The following is an 18,809-nucleotide window of genomic DNA, read 5'->3' on the forward strand; positions in this document are numbered from 1 at the left end:
GCGTGCACTCAACGGCCCATGAGGGCGCGCATCGCCAGCGGTCCCAGGCATTGCTCGAACGTCGAGAGCGTGCCACTCGCGGTGCGTCCGACGGACGCCGCGCGCACGTCTCGAGCCGTCAAGCGGGCGTTCGACCATCGTTGTCCGCGTGCGGGATGCCGTTGCATGCCCGCGCCGTGCCGTCAATTTTCCTCTGCTTATTATTCTTTATATATTTTTCAAAACTTCCGGAATCAATCGCTTCGACCGTCTTGTTTTCAGGTTTTCGTCACAGGTCCTCCGACTCGGTGTCTACAGCAGTACCCATGGCTGCCTGTGAATCACAATGAAGTGAGATAGGTGCATTAGATCTCCCCCACAATGGGACATCTGCCAATAAACTTCTCAACCAATCTGCTTCTTGACTAGCTAGTTCTAGTGCTATAAATTTTGATTCCATGGTTGAGCGTGCAATACAGGTTTGTTTACATGATCTCCAAGAGACGGCACCACCACCCAAAACGAAAACATAACCATTAGTGGAACACACCAAATCATTTTTGGATGACCAGTTTGCATCACTATATCCTTCTAACACAGCAGGAAATTTATTAAAATGCAAATTAAAGTTCATGGTACCTCTCAAGTATTTAAGTAAACGACGAAGTGCATTCGAATGTTCATCATTTGGATTGTGAGTATATCTACTCAATCTATTTACAGCATATGCAATGTCAGGTCTAGTATGAGTCATTAAGAACATAACACTCCCAATAATCTTAGCATATTCTTCTTGTGAAACACTATGTCCTTTATTTTTAGTATGACATATGCTAGGATCATAGGGTGTTCTAGCTGGCACTACATCAAAGCTATCAAACTTTTTCAATAACTTCTCAACATAATGTGATTGTCCTAAAGAAAATCCATTTTCAGTTTTTGTAATTTTGACACCAAGAATTACATCAGCTTTTCCCATGTCTTTCATGTCAAATTGTGATGATAAGAAGGCTTTGGTGTTATTCACTGCTTCTAAATTAGTGCCTAAGATAAGCATATCATCCACATAAAGACATACAATCACATAATTTGATCCAAATGATTTAGAATAAACGCATGTATCTGATCCATTAACTACGTACCCATCAGAAAGTAAAGTGGAGTTAAACTTTTCATACCATTGTTTGGGTGCCTGTTTCAGGCCGTACAATGACTTCCTCAGTTTGCATACCTTATCTTCCTGACCGGGTACAACATTTTCCTCAGGCTGTTGCACATAGATTTCTTCTTCTAAATCACCATTTAGAAATGCTGTTTTTACATCCATCTGATGTACCACCAAATTATGTATTGTTGCAATTGCAATTACAGTAGAACCTCGATAAATGAATACCTTTGGGACCAAAAAAAATATTCATTTGGCGAGATTATTTATTTATCGATTAATGAATATAATATTTATTTATCGAAGCTGTAGTAAATGATGAGGCAAATGATCCCGAACCCGATGATAGTATCACTATACCACAAGTGTCCTCAAGAGAAGCTTTTCAAGCTATTGTCACTATACAAAATTACCTGGTGCAACATGATCAAAATATTCCAGAAGTGGTGCATGCTTTACACAAAATCAAGGATCAGATGCATTTTGGGAGAGGAAAGAAACAATCAACTTTGGAGGCATTTTTCGAAAAAATATGACTTATTAATGTGTTTGAAAATTAGTCATTGGATGAAATGTATTCATGATATATTATATAAATAAAAATATATTATTTGAAATATAGTGATTATTCATTTATATTTACATAGGGCCTATAAAGACTTCATTTGTATTTATTCGTTAATGCATTAAGCGAGGTTATTCGTTAAGCCCATTGGACCAAGTTGGGACCGAAGAAATTTATTCATTAGACGAGGTTATTCATTTATCTAACATTCATTTATCGAGGTTCTACTGTAAGATTCTAATAGTAGAAATTTTAGTAACAGGAGAGTAAGTATCAAAATAATCAATTCCTTTCTTTTGACTATAGCCTACAACAACTAATTTAGCTTTGAACTTTTCAATGGATCCATCAGGTCTTCTTTTCCTTTTGAAGATCCATTTAAGTTTTATAGTTTTGGACCCTTTAGGGAAGGAGACTAGATCCCAAGTGTGATTGACCATAATAGAGTCTAATTCATTTTTTATTGCCTCTTTCCAAAAGTTAGCATCTACAGAGGTCATGGCCTCCTTATATGTCTTAGGATCTTCTTCTATTAGATAGGCAGACATAAAAGCATCATCTATTCTATCTGGATTTTCTAGCAGAAAAGAGGAAACAAAGTCGGGTCCAAAACTATTAGCTATTTTCCTTCTTTTACTTCTTCTAGGTTCATGTTAACATTCATCATGTTTTTCCAAAGAACTAGAAGCAAGAGAATCACTAGCAGATACAGTATTGGAGGGACCAACATCATCACTCACAAGATTTTTCTTTAAAGGAAAAATATTTTCGAAGAATTCTGCATCTCTAGATTCACATATGCTATAGTCATTTAGTGCCATAAATCTAAAGGCAACACTATTAGAAGCATATCCAATAAAAGCATAATCAAAGGTTTTTGACCCTATGTTGGGTTTTCTAAAAGATGGAAAAGCAACTTTGGCAAGACAACCCCAAACCCTCAAGAAATTTAAATTAGGCGAATACCCCTTCCAAAGCTCATAAGGAGTTTTGTTTATTTTTTTATGAGGAACTCTATTTAATATGTAGCATGCAGACAAAACAGCTTCCCCCCACATATTATCAGGCATACCAGAACTAATTAACATGGCATTCATCATTTCCTTAAGCGTTCTATTTTTCCTTTCCGCTATACCATTTTGTTGTGGTGTATATGGCGCACTAGTTTCATGTATAATGCCATTTTCCTCACAAAACGTTTTAAGGAAATTAGTTCCGTATTCTCCACCTCTATCAGATCTAAGCCTTTTTATTTTTCTATCTAGTTGATTTTCTACTTCCATTTTATATTTTAGAAACATACTTTCAGCCTCATCTTTTGATCTTAAAAGATATACTTTGGTGTATCTCGAAAAGTCATCAACAAAGGTCATATACCATCTTTTACCACCCCTACTAATGGAATTCTTAAAGTCAGCTAGATCAGAATGAATTAATTCAAGCAATTCAGTACTTCTCTTAGTAACAGATGGAAAAGGCTTTTTGAAAAATTTAGCTTCTACACAAATAGAACATTTTCTTTCATGCTCAGAATTGACAATATCAATAACATGCATATTTTTCAACCTTTTAATAGAAGCATAATTCACATGTCCTAATCTACCATGCCAAACATCCAAAGACTCACATAAATAAGCAGAACCAGAAGAACTTGCATTAATTCCAACAGAGTTAACATCAACACTGTTCATGATAAAAAGCCCATCACTTAGATACCCTTTCCCTACAAAGGTCCCATTCTTAGTAAGAATCACCTTATCAGCCTCAAAAGTAATTTTTAAACCAGCCTTATTCAATAAACTACCAGAAATAAGATTCCTACGAAGTGAAGGCACATATAAAACATTATTCAATGATAAACTTTTTCCAGAAGTTAATTTGAGTAAGATTGTTCCTTTACCAACAACACCAGCAGTTGCGGTGTTACCCATGTAGACGCACTCTCCATCAGCAGCATCCTCAAAATGATGAAACAGCTCCCTGTTTGAACATAAGTGTCTGGTAGCTCCAGTATCCAGCACCCAGTCAGTTTTGTTTTCCACCAAGTTCGACTCTACCACCACAGCAGCAATGATTTCATCGTTCTCCACCAAATTGGATTGTCCGGTAGGCTTTGTGTTAGCCTTTTGATTTGAATTCTGTTGGTTCTTCCTTTGGAAACATTGAAATGCTTTGTGCCCAGGTTTTCCACACACAAAGCATTCAACCTTTCGCTTTTGGACCTTTCCATGCTTGAAAGACTTATTCTGTTTGAAGCCTTTTTGGGACTTGTTTGCATGTCCTTTTGATCTGTCTTTTGGAATCACAGCAGATTCAACCACATTAGCATTAATAGAAACAGAAATAGAGGAAAGTTGATTATCTTTCATTCTGTTTGCTTCTTCAGTTCGCATATGACTAACAAGCTCCTGCAGGCTGAAATCTTTCTTTTTGTGCTTCAGGTGGTTTCTGAAGTCACTCCAGGGGGGAGGGAACTTCTCTAGCAGAACATTGGCTTGAAGCATATCGCACATATTCATCCCCTCACTGAGAACTTCAGCAACAAGGTTCTCATATTCGTGAATCTGATCAATGATTGGTTTGTGATCAACCATCTGATAATGTAACCACCTGCCAACAACATATTTTCTTTTCCCAGCATCATCAGACCCATATTTATCTTTTAAAGAAACCCAAATTTCTTTCGCAGACTTTTTGTTCACAAATATATCGAACAGTGGGTTCGACATTTGATTAAGGAGATGTCCTCTGACAGTTTTGTTATCTTTTTCATATTTAGCAGACTGATTATCGTATTGTTGAACGATAAGCGACATAGCAGGACCGTTTGGGTCGACAGAGGGATCAGACAAGACGACATAATCAAGGTCTAATTGTTCAAAAAATATAAGCATTTTCTGAGACCATCTTTTGTAGTTCAGACCGTCTAAGGGCTCCAATTTAGAGAGATTGGGAATATTTTTTGAGATTAGAGCAGACATGATGACGGACAGAAATAATCGTTTTCAAATTGTAAGTACAAAAGAGGGAATCGAAATAACTTATCGGAATGTAGAAGCTGTGTCGTGGACAGAACCACTGCGTTGAAAACGATTACGGCAGACTCTGGTGCAATCTGGAAGTCCGATCGTCAACCAAGGTTTACACAGCGAGCGTCGCACTAGTGCACTCTAGAGCGAAGCTTTGGAACAGCAAAATATTGAATTGCCTAGAGAAGAAATCATAATGGAGATAAAAATTGTAATCGCAAAGTTTCTGTGTTTCTGAACTCTATAGAGTTCGTATTTTATTTGGTATAAAACGAATGTTGTAGTGGACAACGTTTTTGGAGAGAAAAACGTAATGGTTGAGTAAAATCAGGGATAATGGAGATAGGATTTTAACTTGTTAAGAAATAGTAAAAAAGGTTTAAAATATTTAATGGCCAAATAAAAATCGGGTCCAGTCCAGTCGGGACGGGCGGGCGTCGCGCGAACGAACGAGCGAGTGTGGTTTATTTTGTAAAACCCACTAAGCACAATTTAATAACTCTTTTGGCCCAACCCAATATAAATCCTTCGACTATCTCAAAAGTTTCCCATGTGGGATACTTAAAGTCACAAAAGACAAGCAAAGGCTAAAGAGCCATTTTACCAAAATCTCCAACACTGGGTAGGAGATATGCTCAAGCTACTAACGTCTACAGATTTGCAGGTACATTTTGCTCTGACAGATATGGACCCAGAGGAATAACATGTGGTGGCATAAAAAACTGGTACCCGTTGAAATGGCAGTCGTGGCAGCTAGTCGTTTGGTTCAAGATTATACTGCTGTAAATGCCCTCAGAGGATCAAGCAGTCTACTAATCATAACACAACGAATGCGACGGGTGCCCCTGCAGCTAGAGATGATAAAAATTAACACTGATGTTGCGTTATAGTCCGCTCGGGCTCGGGCTGGTTGCGAGGCAGTTTATGAAGCTGGACTGATTCGTTACTGTTGGACGACTGTGCTGCAGGGGACATGGGATGCGGTAGTGGCAGAGGCTATTTATATCAGGGAGGTGCTAAGCTTAGTTAAGGAAAATGGTTGGCAGAATATTTGTACTGAGACAGATTCAAAAGGCGTGGTTGATGGATACTTTAGTCGGCGAGAGAATATTTCTGAGCTGGGAATTATATTGGGCCAATGTCGATACTTGGTTCAGGAATGTTAGCCAGTTCAAATTGTTCATACAAAAAGAGAAGCAAATAAAGTAGCATATGTGTTAGCTAAGGCGGCCTTCTCAAGTCCTAATTGTTTTGGGATTCAGCACCTCCTCTTGTGAGAAATTTTGCTGTTTATGATGTAATGCAGTAATTTTTTGATTTATTAAAGTATTTCTTTCATAAAAAAATATTAAAACATTTTTTTCACTATTGAGAAATTTTGAGGATTAAAAGCATTTCCAAGAGATTCATAGTCAACTTTTTAAAAATCATATAAAGAATTAACTTTTAATGATTTGAGTAGTAAATTTAAAATAATAATTTATTAAACGGAGCAAAACCTTATTTTTCTGCAATAATATTGAATTGATAACAACGACGTTAAAAAAAGAAACATGTTTTGTGGAAATAAAAAAGTTCCAAAAAAACGTTTCTATAAAAAAAATGGATAAATGGTCAAATTGGCCCCTGAGTCAATTTAGATCAAATCAACTTTTGGGTATCAATTCAATCCAAAATTTAGTTATTTTTTAAAAATTAGTCCAAGATCGAATGAGCTTTGAAAGTAAAATTTATTTTTTTATATCTCAATTTTATCATGTTCATGATACCTACAATTTATTTTTACACTTAAAAAAGTTTACTTTAAATATTAAAATGCACTTTTATATTTTTAATTTAATTTTCATAATTTTATTATTGGCATCTCGTTCTCGCTTGTCTCCTCTCGGTCTCCCTACTATATATGTCAACTATAATATATATAGATTCTTCATTTTCATGCTTAAACTTCGATTTGAAAATAATATACTCTAATTATGCAAAGTAATGTATGAGATTCACCATACCATTTTTTTTTATATTCCGTTATTTTTACAATTGTAACATTTTTTTAATCTCATCTGTCAAAAAGATCAATATCTATTAGATGTGACAAGTTGATGAACATTTTGCCTTTTACTTCCTAAATATAAAAAACATATATATATGAGTATTGATATTTTAATACAAAATCTTCGTATATATTTTCTAAAAACAAGTTCAAGTACCATGATCAAATTGACCAAATTTTAGACGACTTTATAAACAAAAATTTATTTGTGCTAAAATTGACTCTCGAGGCAATGTGACCCTTTATTAGAAAAAAAGCTATTTTTTTTTTAATAAACCTAACAACATTATACTAATATAAATGTCAGCTACAAAAAGCTGAAAATAAAAAATATAAACTCCAATCCAACAAGGATGAAGAAGTGGCGGAGCCAGGTATTTAGATTTGGGAGGGCTAATTTTAGCCGTGGGATTAAGGGTAAATTTTCAAAGTCCAGTCCGTCAGGGTTGGATAGAATGTTCTTAGTCTCCAACGCGTTAAAACTGTAAAACTGTTATCATTTTTTAGAAACTAACATTGAACTAATAGAAAATTAAATATGTTTACTTCTTTCACGTTGGACACTTTTAATTAATTTTTTTAATGATAAAGACATAATAAAAATGAATTCAAAAGTGTTATCAAAATAAAAAGTCCATTTAAATTAATTAATAATAGTAACATGTTTTTATAATTATTGAAAATAAAGTTAAAATAAATAAAAACTTTATAAAATAAAATGAGATTGGGGAAGTTGAATAAGACCTTTTGAATAGAAACATAATCTTTAACCATCTTATCCATTTTTAAACATCAAAATAATACTATATAAAATTAATTTAAACTAATTTTAGGAGGACTACATATGACAAAACAACAAGTACTCAAGAGCGGAGCCAGTAGCCGGGACCCGGGGGAGGTTCCGGGCCCCCAAACCCTGGGCTGACTCCGCCCCTGAGATGAAGTCAAACCATTTTCAGGGGACCAAATAGATATAGGTAAAACTTTAAAAAATAATAACCATGAGGGCGAAGAAGCCCCAACCATTTTTATCTAGGGCCAAATAGTTAAAAATAGACATAAATATCATAATTATAAAATTACAACTAAATGAAATTACCGAATTTAATTATGAATATATTTACTTTTACACTATAATTTAAAAATTCTAAATTCCAATTTATAAATTCTAAACCCTAAACAAATATATCATAGATTCCTAATTTATAAACTCTAATTCTTTAAATACATTAACTAGTTTAACCTAGGCTGCTCAAAATTGTACATAAAATAAATTGAGTTTGAGATTTATATGTCCAAGTCGTCAGGGACGAATCTACAGTGGGGGCAATGGGGGCACTTGCCCCCACTGAGATCTGTAAAAGAATAATATCCCATATAAAATTTTCAGATTTGAAACTGCTTGCCCCCATTGTTGCAGGAGGAAGAAATCCAAAACTGTTCGATATCTGAGGAAGAAGATGAGAGGACATGGTTGTAATTTTTTTTTTATTTCCTTTAAACAAAACGACGTCGTTCAACTTAAGTGGAACGGCGTCGTTTTGTTTAAATTACAACCACGCCCTTGACACAACCTTTCTATTCCATCGGCCAAAATCTAAAAATCCCCAAATGAATTATCTGAACCCTAACCTCTCTCAAATGCGATTAGAAGAAATCGTTGTTGTCCTGCCTGCTGCACTTCGTCTGCTTCAACTCCATCCTTCAACTTGAAGCCTTCAAGTCTGTCCAAGAACGATTTGTATCTCAAAGTTCCGTCCCTGAACCGAAGAAGGTTGCTATTTGTTTGTTGCTCTGATCTTCTTTGAATTGCTTGCTTGCTGCTTTGCTTTTGTGTTTTTTTTGTCGAAAAATTGTGTTTTGGGGGACATAGTCATAGAAACTTTGAGTTGTTTGTTAGCAGGGAAGGGAAGGGAAGGGGGGCGAATTTATATGAATTATTTATTTTCCTTGCTTTGTGTATTTGATTTGTTTGCACAAGGGCTTGAGTTGTTGGCTGTGTCATGTAATCTAATTTATCATTTTAAACTTTCAGTTGTTTTGTGGCCCAATTAGCCCAAAGTTAATTGTCTAAGAAAAGTTACATTTCTATAATTGTAAAACATATATTCCTATAATCTAAATGTTTGCATAAGAACTTGATTGAGTTGTTTGCTTTATTATATAATCCAGTGACTTATTGAGTTGTTTACTTTATTATATAGTCCAGAACATTAATTGTTTTATTAACATATAATTTAAGACTTTAGTTGTGTTTTTTTTTTAGCAATTTGGTTGTTTTCTAGCACTTTATAATCTAATGAGTTGTGTCTGTAAATTGTAGTTAATATAGCAATTAATAATTAAATTAACATTAGTTTGTATTCCAATTTACCATTAACAATTTACGATTAGCAATTAGCCATTGACAATTTAGCCTTCCAATTTACCACTTAAGAATTCCAATTTATCAATTTAACTTTAAATTAACATTAACTCAATTTATCAATTTAGCACTTAAGAATTCCAATTTATCAATTTATCAATTTAACTTATCATATGCTTAAGTTAAGCTTAATCAACTTATTCTCTAATACAGATTATGAAAAGATACTTCGCTAGAAAAGAGTCGATCAATGAACAACAAGCGATTGACAAAAATGTTGATGGAAGAGAAGCGACGTGTTCTTCAAAACAACCTCGGATTGAAATTGATTTGAATGATCTTTCTTCCGATCCTGGGTTAAGAAAATTAATTACAGATTATCATCCAAATGATCGAGATAAAGTTCGAAGAGCTTATCTGCAAAAAGGTCCATGTCAACCTCATGAACATGATTTTCCACAAATAAGAATGGGACAAATATTAAGGAGATTTGTTCCTACATGGTTTAAAGAGTATAGCACTTGGTTGGAATACAGCATTTCTAAAGATGCAGCTTTTTATCTGTGTTGTTATCTTTACAGATAAGATATTGGAGAACAAGCAAATAAGGATAGTTTTATTATTGAAGGATTTACAAACTGGAAAAAGAAGGAAAGGTTTCAAATTCATGTTGGCACCCACAATAGTGCTCATAACCAAGCTTGGAAACAATGTGAAGACTTGATGAATCAGAAACAACACATTGAAGTATCTTTTGAGACTCATTCAGTTCAAACTCGAAAGGAATACAGAATACGTCTAACAGCAACTATTGATTGTATTCGATTTCTTTTACATCAAAGACTAGCATTTCGAGGAAATGACGAGTCTGATGATTCAAGTAATCAAGGGAATTTTCTGGAACTTCTAAAGTTTCTTGCAAATCATAATGAAGACATAAGAAAAGTCACTTTAGACAATGCTCCAGGTAACTCTAAACTTATTGCTTCTGATATTCAGAAGGATGTTGTGTGTGATGCTTCTTTTGAAACCACTAAAGTTATCATCAATGATCTTCATAATGAACTGTTTGCTATTTTAATTGATGAATCTCGGGATATATCTATGAAAGAGCAAATGGCAATTGTATTGCGTTATGTGAACCCAAAAGGATGTGTGATTGAGCGCTTTCTTGGTATTGTGCATGTTAGTGATACAACTGCTTTATCACTTAAGTTAGCAATGGAGGGATTATTTTCCAAGCATGGTTTAAGTATATCAAGTTTACGTGGGCAAGGTTATGATGGAGCTAGCAATATGAATGGTGAGTTTAATGGCCTAAAAGCATTGATCTTGAAAGAAAATCCTTCTGCATATTATGTCCATTGTTTTGCTCATCAATTGCAGTTAGCTCTAGTTGCTGTGGCCAAGAAACATGTTCGTGTTGCTTTGTTGTTTAATGTTGTTTCTAACTTATCAAATATTGTGGGAGCTTCATGAGAGAGAAGAGATCTTCTTCATGAGAAGCAATATGGTAAAGTTATTGAAGCACTACAAAATGGAGAGATAGAAAGTGGTACATGATTACATCAAGAAACTTCTCTTCAACGAGCCGGTGATACACGATGGAGTTCACATTATGTTTCATTCGTAAGCCTAATCGCCATGTTTCCCTCTGTGATCGATGTGCTTGATGTGATTCAGGAAGATGGAAAAAGTTTAGAGCACAAAAGTCAAGCTTGTGCTTTACTTGCTTTAACACAAACATTTGAGTTTGTTTTCAACTTGCATTTGATGAAAAAGATATTGGGATTTACTAACGATTTGTCCCAAGCATTACAAAGCAAAGATCAAGATATCATCAATGCAATAAGTTTGGTTAACATTTCCAAACAATTACTCCAACAAATGAGAGATGATGGATGGGATTCTCTTCTGATTCAAGTGGCTTCTTTTTGTGAAAAAAATAACATCATCGTTCCAAATATGGATGATATGTTTGTGGATCAAGGAAGGTCACGAAGAAATACTCATAAAATTACAAATTTGCGTCATTATCAAGCTGATATATTTTATACTGTTATTGATATGCAACTTTCAGAGCTCGATGAGCGCTTCACAGAGAAAAACTCAGAATTACTGTTATGTGTCGCGTGCTTAAATCCTGTTGATTCTTTTGCAGCATTTGATAAGCAAAAGCTTACTAGGCTTGCCCACTTGTATCCATTTGATTTTTCTATAGTGCAGATTGCTATACTTGAGAATCAATTGGATATTTATATTTTTGATATGAGATCTGACAGACGGTTTTCTGAGCTTAAAGGAATTGCAGATCTTGCTAAGTGCTTAGTTGAGACAAGGAAGAGTGTTTTGTATCCTCTTGTTTATTTGCTTGTGAAGCTAGCTTTAATTTTACCGGTTGCAACTGCTTCAGTGGAAAGAGTATTTTCGGCTATGAACTTAGTGAAAACTCCACTACGAAATCGTTTAGGGGATGATTTTTTAAATGATTGTTTAGTTACATATATTGAGAGAGAAGTATTTGATAGTATTGACAATGAAAAAATTATCCAACGCTTTCAACATATGAAGAAGCGTAGAGGACAATTATGAAAGATATTACTTTATGTAATCTATTTTGATATATTGTAGTTGGAATTATTTATTTATGTTGTTATTTAATTTTTTTTACATCGTATATGTAGTTTGCCCCCACTATAAAAAAATCCTGGATTCGTCCCTGCAAGTCGCTTGGCCCGATTTTCCCTTATATATATATATATATATATATATATATATATATATATATATATATATATATTATTTGATGTATTTTTATCGTTCATAATTATAGTTTAATTTAGGGATAAGGTACCAAAATAAGTCTATAGTTTTTAGAAAAATATTAATTTAGCTTCCACATAAAATAGCACTAATATTTAACGTTTAAAATATTATACCAATTTAGACTTCGAAAGTGGCACATAATTCATATTACTCCATTAAGTTCTGATTTCTCTCTCCACGTATAATTAATAGAATTTAACAGGGTAATATAAAGGCCAAATACACAAATAACTCACCGAACTTGTCCAAATGTTACCCCCTTCCCTCGAACTTTCAATTGTAATAATTTACCCCTTAAACTTGTCAAATTGTAAAACAGAACCCCAAATTGCCGACATGAAATACAATTGAAGAAACACGTGAAATACAAAAGTTGCATCGCTCGTGGAATGTGTTAATCAAATCTTTGGACCCAAAAAAATCAGTATTTAAGTAACCAAATCCCCAATCCCTCAACTTATTCTTCAACCTAACGGTAAATCAGAAATCCTCCATTCTTCTTCTTCTTCTTCTTTTTGTTATTCCTATTCGTTTTTAGTGATTTCTTGATTCAAAGTTTTGGGATATTATGACGGTGAAAATGTGTTTATGTGGAGAAATAGCTCCATTGAAGATTTAATGGCGTGATACGAATCCGGAAAAATATTTTTACGATTGCTTCAAGTACGGGGTAAAAAAAAATCCCAATTTGGGGTTTTGTTTTACAATTGGACAAGTTTGAGGGTTATGTTTTACAATTGGACAAGTTTGAGGATAAGTTATTACAATTGAAAGTTGGGGGACAGTTACAACATTTGGACAAGTTCATGGGGTTACTTGTATATTAGGCCTAATATAAATGACATGTCACGTTCCATGATCGAAGCCTAAATTGGTACCATTTTTTAAATGTTAAATTTATATTGATGTTATTTTGTATGTGGAGGTTAAATTGATACTTTTCCAAAAATAATAAATCTATTTTAGTACTTTATCCTTAATTTTAATTTATTTTATAAATTGAATGTGTTGGGCTGGGTGGAGTTGGGCTTTCCCTAATTTGGGCTAGCTCGGCCCGAACCTTAGGTGACCCGATCCATGAAGAAGTTCCAAGGGTAAGTTGGTCATTTAGAAAAATGAAAAAGTTAAAATATGGTACATAGGAAAATAAGGCGGGCTTTGGAAAATTTCCACACGGAAAACCCCAAAAAACCACCTCTTTATCTCTTTCCCTTCTCTCAAATATCAGGAGGATAATACAAAACCCTCTATCTTCTCTTCTTCCTCAGTGACTGAGTGTGCGAAAACTGAGCTTCGATGGCGATTTCTTCTGGTATTTGCTCGGCTTTCTTGACCCCTCGAACGGCGACGTTTCTTAACCCTTCTTATTCCTCATCCATGGTTGTTGCTTCCCCTCCCTCTGGCCTGCGAACGGTGCGCCTCCTCACCTGCGCCGCCGCTTCCTCTCAGGAGCAGCAACAGCGCCGGCCACGTGGCATCATGAAGCCTCGCCGTGTCTCCCCTGAAATGGCTGATGTTGTCGGTGCTTCTGAAATCCCTCGCACCCAAGCTCTTAAGCTCATTTGGGCCCATATCAAGGCCAATAATCTTCAGGTCTTTTTCAATTGTCAACATTTTCGTTTAGGTTTTCTATTAATTGATTTTAGGTTTTCCTATTTTTGGCTTGGATTTCGATAATTCGCTTTCATTTTGTGGATAAGGCTGCGTGGGCTCTACAGTATTAAGTGTGAGTTTGGGGATTTTGAGTATGAAATTATTGCGAGTGTTTGGATGTGAAATTTTGTTAACAATGATTAGATATTTTCTTATGACTAACTACTTTGTTAACAATGATTAGATATTTTCTCATGTCTTCTGCGCGTTAGTTGCTGATTCTTGCTTTTGGTAGTTCCTTTATGTTGATTGGCTTCATTATTTTGAATTGGAATTTGGGGTTTTTCTTAGGTGAAGAACCACGTGTTTATATGTTTTTCTATATCATTGTAAAAGAGGAACGTTTTGAAATTCATTATCTTAGCTTGCTAATTTTGATTGTAATACTTGTTATACAAATTAGAAGCTTACCTCTTTAAAGAGTAGTGATAAGCTTGTGTATGAGGGTAAAAAATGAGTTACAGTGTCATAATTGTGTTATGTCATGTGATATATACAACACATGATTATGTATGATATGAATGCAAGAAAAATGATAATCGTGTCAAACGGACCGTGTTAGGTGAGTTGTCTCTATAAATCGTGCTATTGGTTTCAGAAATTGACAGCTCTAACTTGTGTATGTTCAAAACAGCAGAGGCGGATTTTAAGTTCTGAATGCAATAGCCTATCACTTTATTTCACAGAATTGCCATGAATAATTGTAATTTTTAGCACATTTTGGTTCCTTTTCTCTGTGGATAACATGAGCATTTTTGCTTGCCTCTTACTATCTGAGAAAAAGCTAGTTTGGTGTTCAATGTTGAACTTGAAGCTTTAGAGTTATGATTATTGCACATATTGAGCTGATTTTTACCCATTTTTTGCTTATACTTTTGGCTGAATGATTTGCTTAAGCTGGTGTTGAATGTTGAACTTGAAGCTTGAGTGGCTTTTCTTTTGTGTTTAGTCCGACCACGACATTGTTATATAATGATGTACCAGAGAAAACCTTTTCATATGCTGCTGAGTCTGGATGTCTTTCCGAGTTACAATATTTGGGTTTTTAGCAAAATGAAACATTTTTTCCTGATGAACAACAAAATTATTGTTATTAAGTTCTTTTCATGTGCATTTTCTGTATTTAATGTCGAGGTGAACTGTGTAACACATCAATTTTAAGCAACAGTGTTTTTTCTTATCTTTTATAGGATCCTGAAGACAAGAAGGTAATAATCTGTGATGAGAAGCTGAAAAAGATATTCGACAATAGAGATCGTGTTGGGTTTCTTGAAGTTGCAAAATTGATCAGTCCTCACTTCCTCAAAGTAGAATAAATGGATGTAGAGCTGATGGCTGGATTTTTGTTGTGTGGCTGGCACGATTTCAGGAGACGACAACGGGTAACTGCTGATATCTGCAATTAGTAGGGTTGGATTTAGTAGTGATGGATGGAGTATAGAGTCAGCTTTGTTAAGACTTAAAGCTTTTGTTATGGTTTTTGAATATGTAGGATTTTCCTTGTTAGGGATTAAACAACTTATGCTTTTGTTAACTCTTTTTTGTGTTGAATTTATGCATAGAAAAATCCTTTTACCTCTTTTTCTTGCATTGCTACTGATGGAATTTCCAAAGTTGCAGGAACTGATTAATGATCAATTTAGTTCAAAGCCCTCAAGCCCACATTAAAATATGACTATTTTAGCCTCAACGTCTGTGAAATGGTACCAATTTAGCTCTACGTAACAGAACTTAACTTGGGGTATAATTGGTATAATTTTATAAACATTGAGGTGTCAAGTTCTGTTATTCAGGATTAAATTGGTAACATTTCACAAACGTTGAAGCTAAAATGATGCTATTTTATATGTTGAGGCTAAATTAGTACTTGTTAACCTTAATTGGTAGACTTTTAATAACATCTGAAACCCAAAGTCCCACATCGGTGGAAGAATGAGTTTTGTTGATTTTTATATACAAATAATACAATTGTACAAAGCACCGGGCTTGGTGACGCAGGCCTGTAATCCAAGTGGGGGCATTAAGGTGATGGGATTTAGCCAATATTGACTGACCAAAAACTGGTTTCTTGGTGGGGGTGGATGTGGCTAATTAAGTGAGGTTAACCAATTGTTGGTTGCAGTCCGTTTCTGATTCGAATGGAACGAGGGAGCCGGCTTATGTTTGAGTCTGGCTTACACTTCCAAGTGTGTTCGTTGCAATGGTTGCAAACCCGTTCCTGGCTCGATTGAAGCGCGGGGGAGCTGGCTTATTAGAGCAGTGAACCTTCTCCCGCTCCAGCCCATGTTTAACCGGATTGGTTGGCCCCTTTGCTAATCTCAACCATCACTTTTTTAACCAACACAAATTTGGTTACATAATTTAGTTTTTAGTTTTAAAAAATATAATTTGGTTTAGAAAATAGCATAAAATTCTGCATCCATCATTTTAAATAAAATCAATTTTATTCTTACGTAACAAACAATTATAAACAGACTAATTTACTGTTGTTTGATTCGTTATTTAATTGTTATATTAAATCTTTCAAACATTATCACTATAAAATATTTGTTTGTTATAATTATAAATAAAAATCAATTTTATTCTTACGTAACAAAAAATATAAACAGACTGGTTTACTGTTGTTTGATTCGTTATTTAATTATTTAATTGTTATATTAAATCTTTCAAACATTATCACTATAAAATATTTGTTTGTTATAATTATAAATAAAAATCAAATTTACTCCTATTTAACAAAAAAATAAAAAAAAAATATAAACATATCAGTTTATTGTTATTTTACTCTTTATTGAATTATTACTGTAGGCGATACTTTCGAAATATTCTAATTTCAACTTTGACGCGTGTGGATATGATGTGAGCATGTCAGAGAAATTAATTTTCAAATGATTTTGATATTTTGAAGAAAATAATTACGCCTAAAGACTTAATTTCTAAATGCGAAACGATTGGTGAATGACTCAAGGATCGAAAAAATCAATCTTGAGCTCTAGCTCCACTTATAAAAAGTTTAACTAGTTCACGAATGATTCTCAGAGAAAGAAAAAAAATCAAACACAAAATATTTTTAATATTTTTAATATTTTCTATTTTTTATTGAATTTTTGTAATTATATTTTGATTACAACTCGAAAAGGAAAGTGAGAAATTATAATGTAAATCTCGTACATGAGTGGAAATTGCTCAAAAAAGAAAATAATGGGAAAAAGTATGCTTGGGAGAATATGAAAATAAAACAACATATATGTAGCATTGAATGTACGAAAAACGACTTGCAGGATTTGAACATAGTTGGTTAATCACGATTTACGGACTAACAAAATTCAACTCAGAGGGCTAATGAGGTCGAAATTGATTTTTGGGTCAGAAGTGTAATTTGCCAGATTGACACGAATGTAAAATTTCCGACACAAGGCTTTGAGTGAAGATGATATTGTGGGGGTCGGCAAAGGCTTGAAAATTTATGATTTCGGACATAGTTTCAAGCGAAACGAAATATAGTCTTAAAATATGTTTATTGGGGATGCCAACGAAACAAATAACACCGAAAAATTCCAACCATAGTGATAAGAATAATTGTTCAAACTTAGCTATTTATACCAGATTTCCATGGAAAAAATTGGATAAAAATAGTGTCCTAGGGTGTTGGAAATGGATAAAAAAATATGACTTCGGATGAGGTTTTGACGAAATGAAAATTTGGATTAAATTGATGTAAACAGTTTTGAATTTAACGGACTCCAGGGGGCTGGATTTTTTTTTTTTTTTGGATTAAATATGCAATTGGAATTTAATTAACGAACTTAAAATGGACGAAAAACGACTTGCGGGACCCGAAACTAGTTGGTTAATCACAATTCACGAACCAACAAAATTCAACTTCGAGGGCTGATGTAGTCGAAATTAATTTTTGGGACAGAAGTATTTGGCAGATTAGCACGAATATAAAATTTTAGGCGCAAAGCTTTGGATGAAGATGATATTGTGGGGGTTGGCAAAGCTTGCAAATCTATGATTTCAGATATAGTTTCAAGCAAAATGAAATCATAGTCTCGAAATATGTTTATTGGGGATGCCACCAAATTGATCGGAACCATTGTTCAAAGTTAGCTCTTTAGACTAGATTTCCACGGAAGAAATTGGATAAAAACATGTGATAGAATTGGATAAAAAAATGATTTTGGATGAGGTTTTGGACTAAACGGAAATTTTGGGTCGAAGTCGTGGATTGAATTGGTGTAAAAAGTTTTGGATTTAACGGACTCGAAGGGGCTGGAAAAAATATTGGAAAAAGTGCATGTTTGGGTGAGATTTTTTTTAAGTCCAAAAATAAGGGTTAAAGTACAAAAATACCCCTAATGTTTTGGGTCAGGAGCAATTTTATCCCTAACGTCTAAAATTGTACAATTTTATCCCTAATGTTGGAAGCCAAGAGCAATTTTACCCCTAACGTTGATAAATTGGGTCAATTTGAGAAATAATTCATTAAACTGTCTTCTCTGTCATGAATAATAGTGTCTGAAATTGATCCAATTTATCAACGTTAGAGGTAAAATTGGTGCAAAATTACAAAATTGATATGCAATTGGTGCAAAATAAAGAAAAAAATGACTGTATTTTATAATAGTGTCTGAAATTGATCCAATTTATCAACGTTAGGGATAAAATTGCTCTTGGCTACAAACATTAGGGGTAAAATTGCACCATTTTAGATGTTAGGGGTAAAATTGCACCCGATCCAAAACGTTAGGGATATTTGATGCGTAACAACCTGAGAATCCCGAAAATGGATTATTACGAGTCGGAAACATTATAATTTACGTTTTTTTATAAAAAAAATCATGAAAATAATGCATGACAATTGAACGATTTTGAATTTTTCGTCACCAAAAATTGAACAATTTTGCATTTTTCATCATAAAAAATTGAACAATTTTACATTTTTTGTCTAAATTTTTTTTACGTAGAATTTTGCCCCCCGCGCCCTTAAATCCTGAATTCGCCACTGGGAGTTAGTATGTTAGAAAATCAAATGGAAAAAACCATTATGGAATTAATGAACTCGAAGTGGTCAGAAAAAATGGTGTAGGATGGCTGGTTGAATCTGATTTTTAGGACAAAACAGATTTTCAGTGAACTTTGAAGTAATAAAAAGCTTGCATTCAGACAAAAAA

General features: G+C 34.1%; 1 protein-coding gene and 1 pseudogene across 1 annotated transcript; both read left to right on the forward strand.

Moving 5' to 3' along the window:
* Nucleotides 1-9,369: 9,369 nt before the first annotated feature.
* LOC136227061 (uncharacterized) lies at nt 9,370-11,745 on the forward strand (annotated as a pseudogene).
* Nucleotides 11,746-13,145: 1,400 nt separating this feature from the next.
* LOC136227957 (uncharacterized) lies at nt 13,146-15,209 on the forward strand. The gene is made up of 2 exons (XM_066016760.1): nt 13,146-13,572; nt 14,823-15,209. The coding sequence occupies exons 1-2, from the start codon at nt 13,276-13,278 to the stop codon at nt 14,946-14,948; spliced, it is 423 nt and encodes a 140-aa protein (XP_065872832.1). The 5' UTR covers nt 13,146-13,275; the 3' UTR covers nt 14,949-15,209.
* Nucleotides 15,210-18,809: the final 3,600 nt, after the last annotated feature.

Source organism: Euphorbia lathyris, chromosome 4, assembly GCF_963576675.1.
Source record: "Euphorbia lathyris chromosome 4, ddEupLath1.1, whole genome shotgun sequence".
In the NCBI taxonomy this organism is placed as follows: Eukaryota; Viridiplantae; Streptophyta; class Magnoliopsida; order Malpighiales; family Euphorbiaceae; genus Euphorbia; species Euphorbia lathyris.

Bases quoted from the DNA above. Each gene is read 5' to 3' on its own strand.
- LOC136227957 (XM_066016760.1), top strand. From the start codon at position 13,276: ATGGCGATTTCTTCTGGTATTTGCTCGGCTTTCTTGACCCCTCGAACG. The intron at 13,573-14,822 runs GTCTTTTTCAAT...TATCTTTTATAG, and splicing joins TCAAGGCCAATAATCTTCAG to GATCCTGAAGACAAGAAGGT.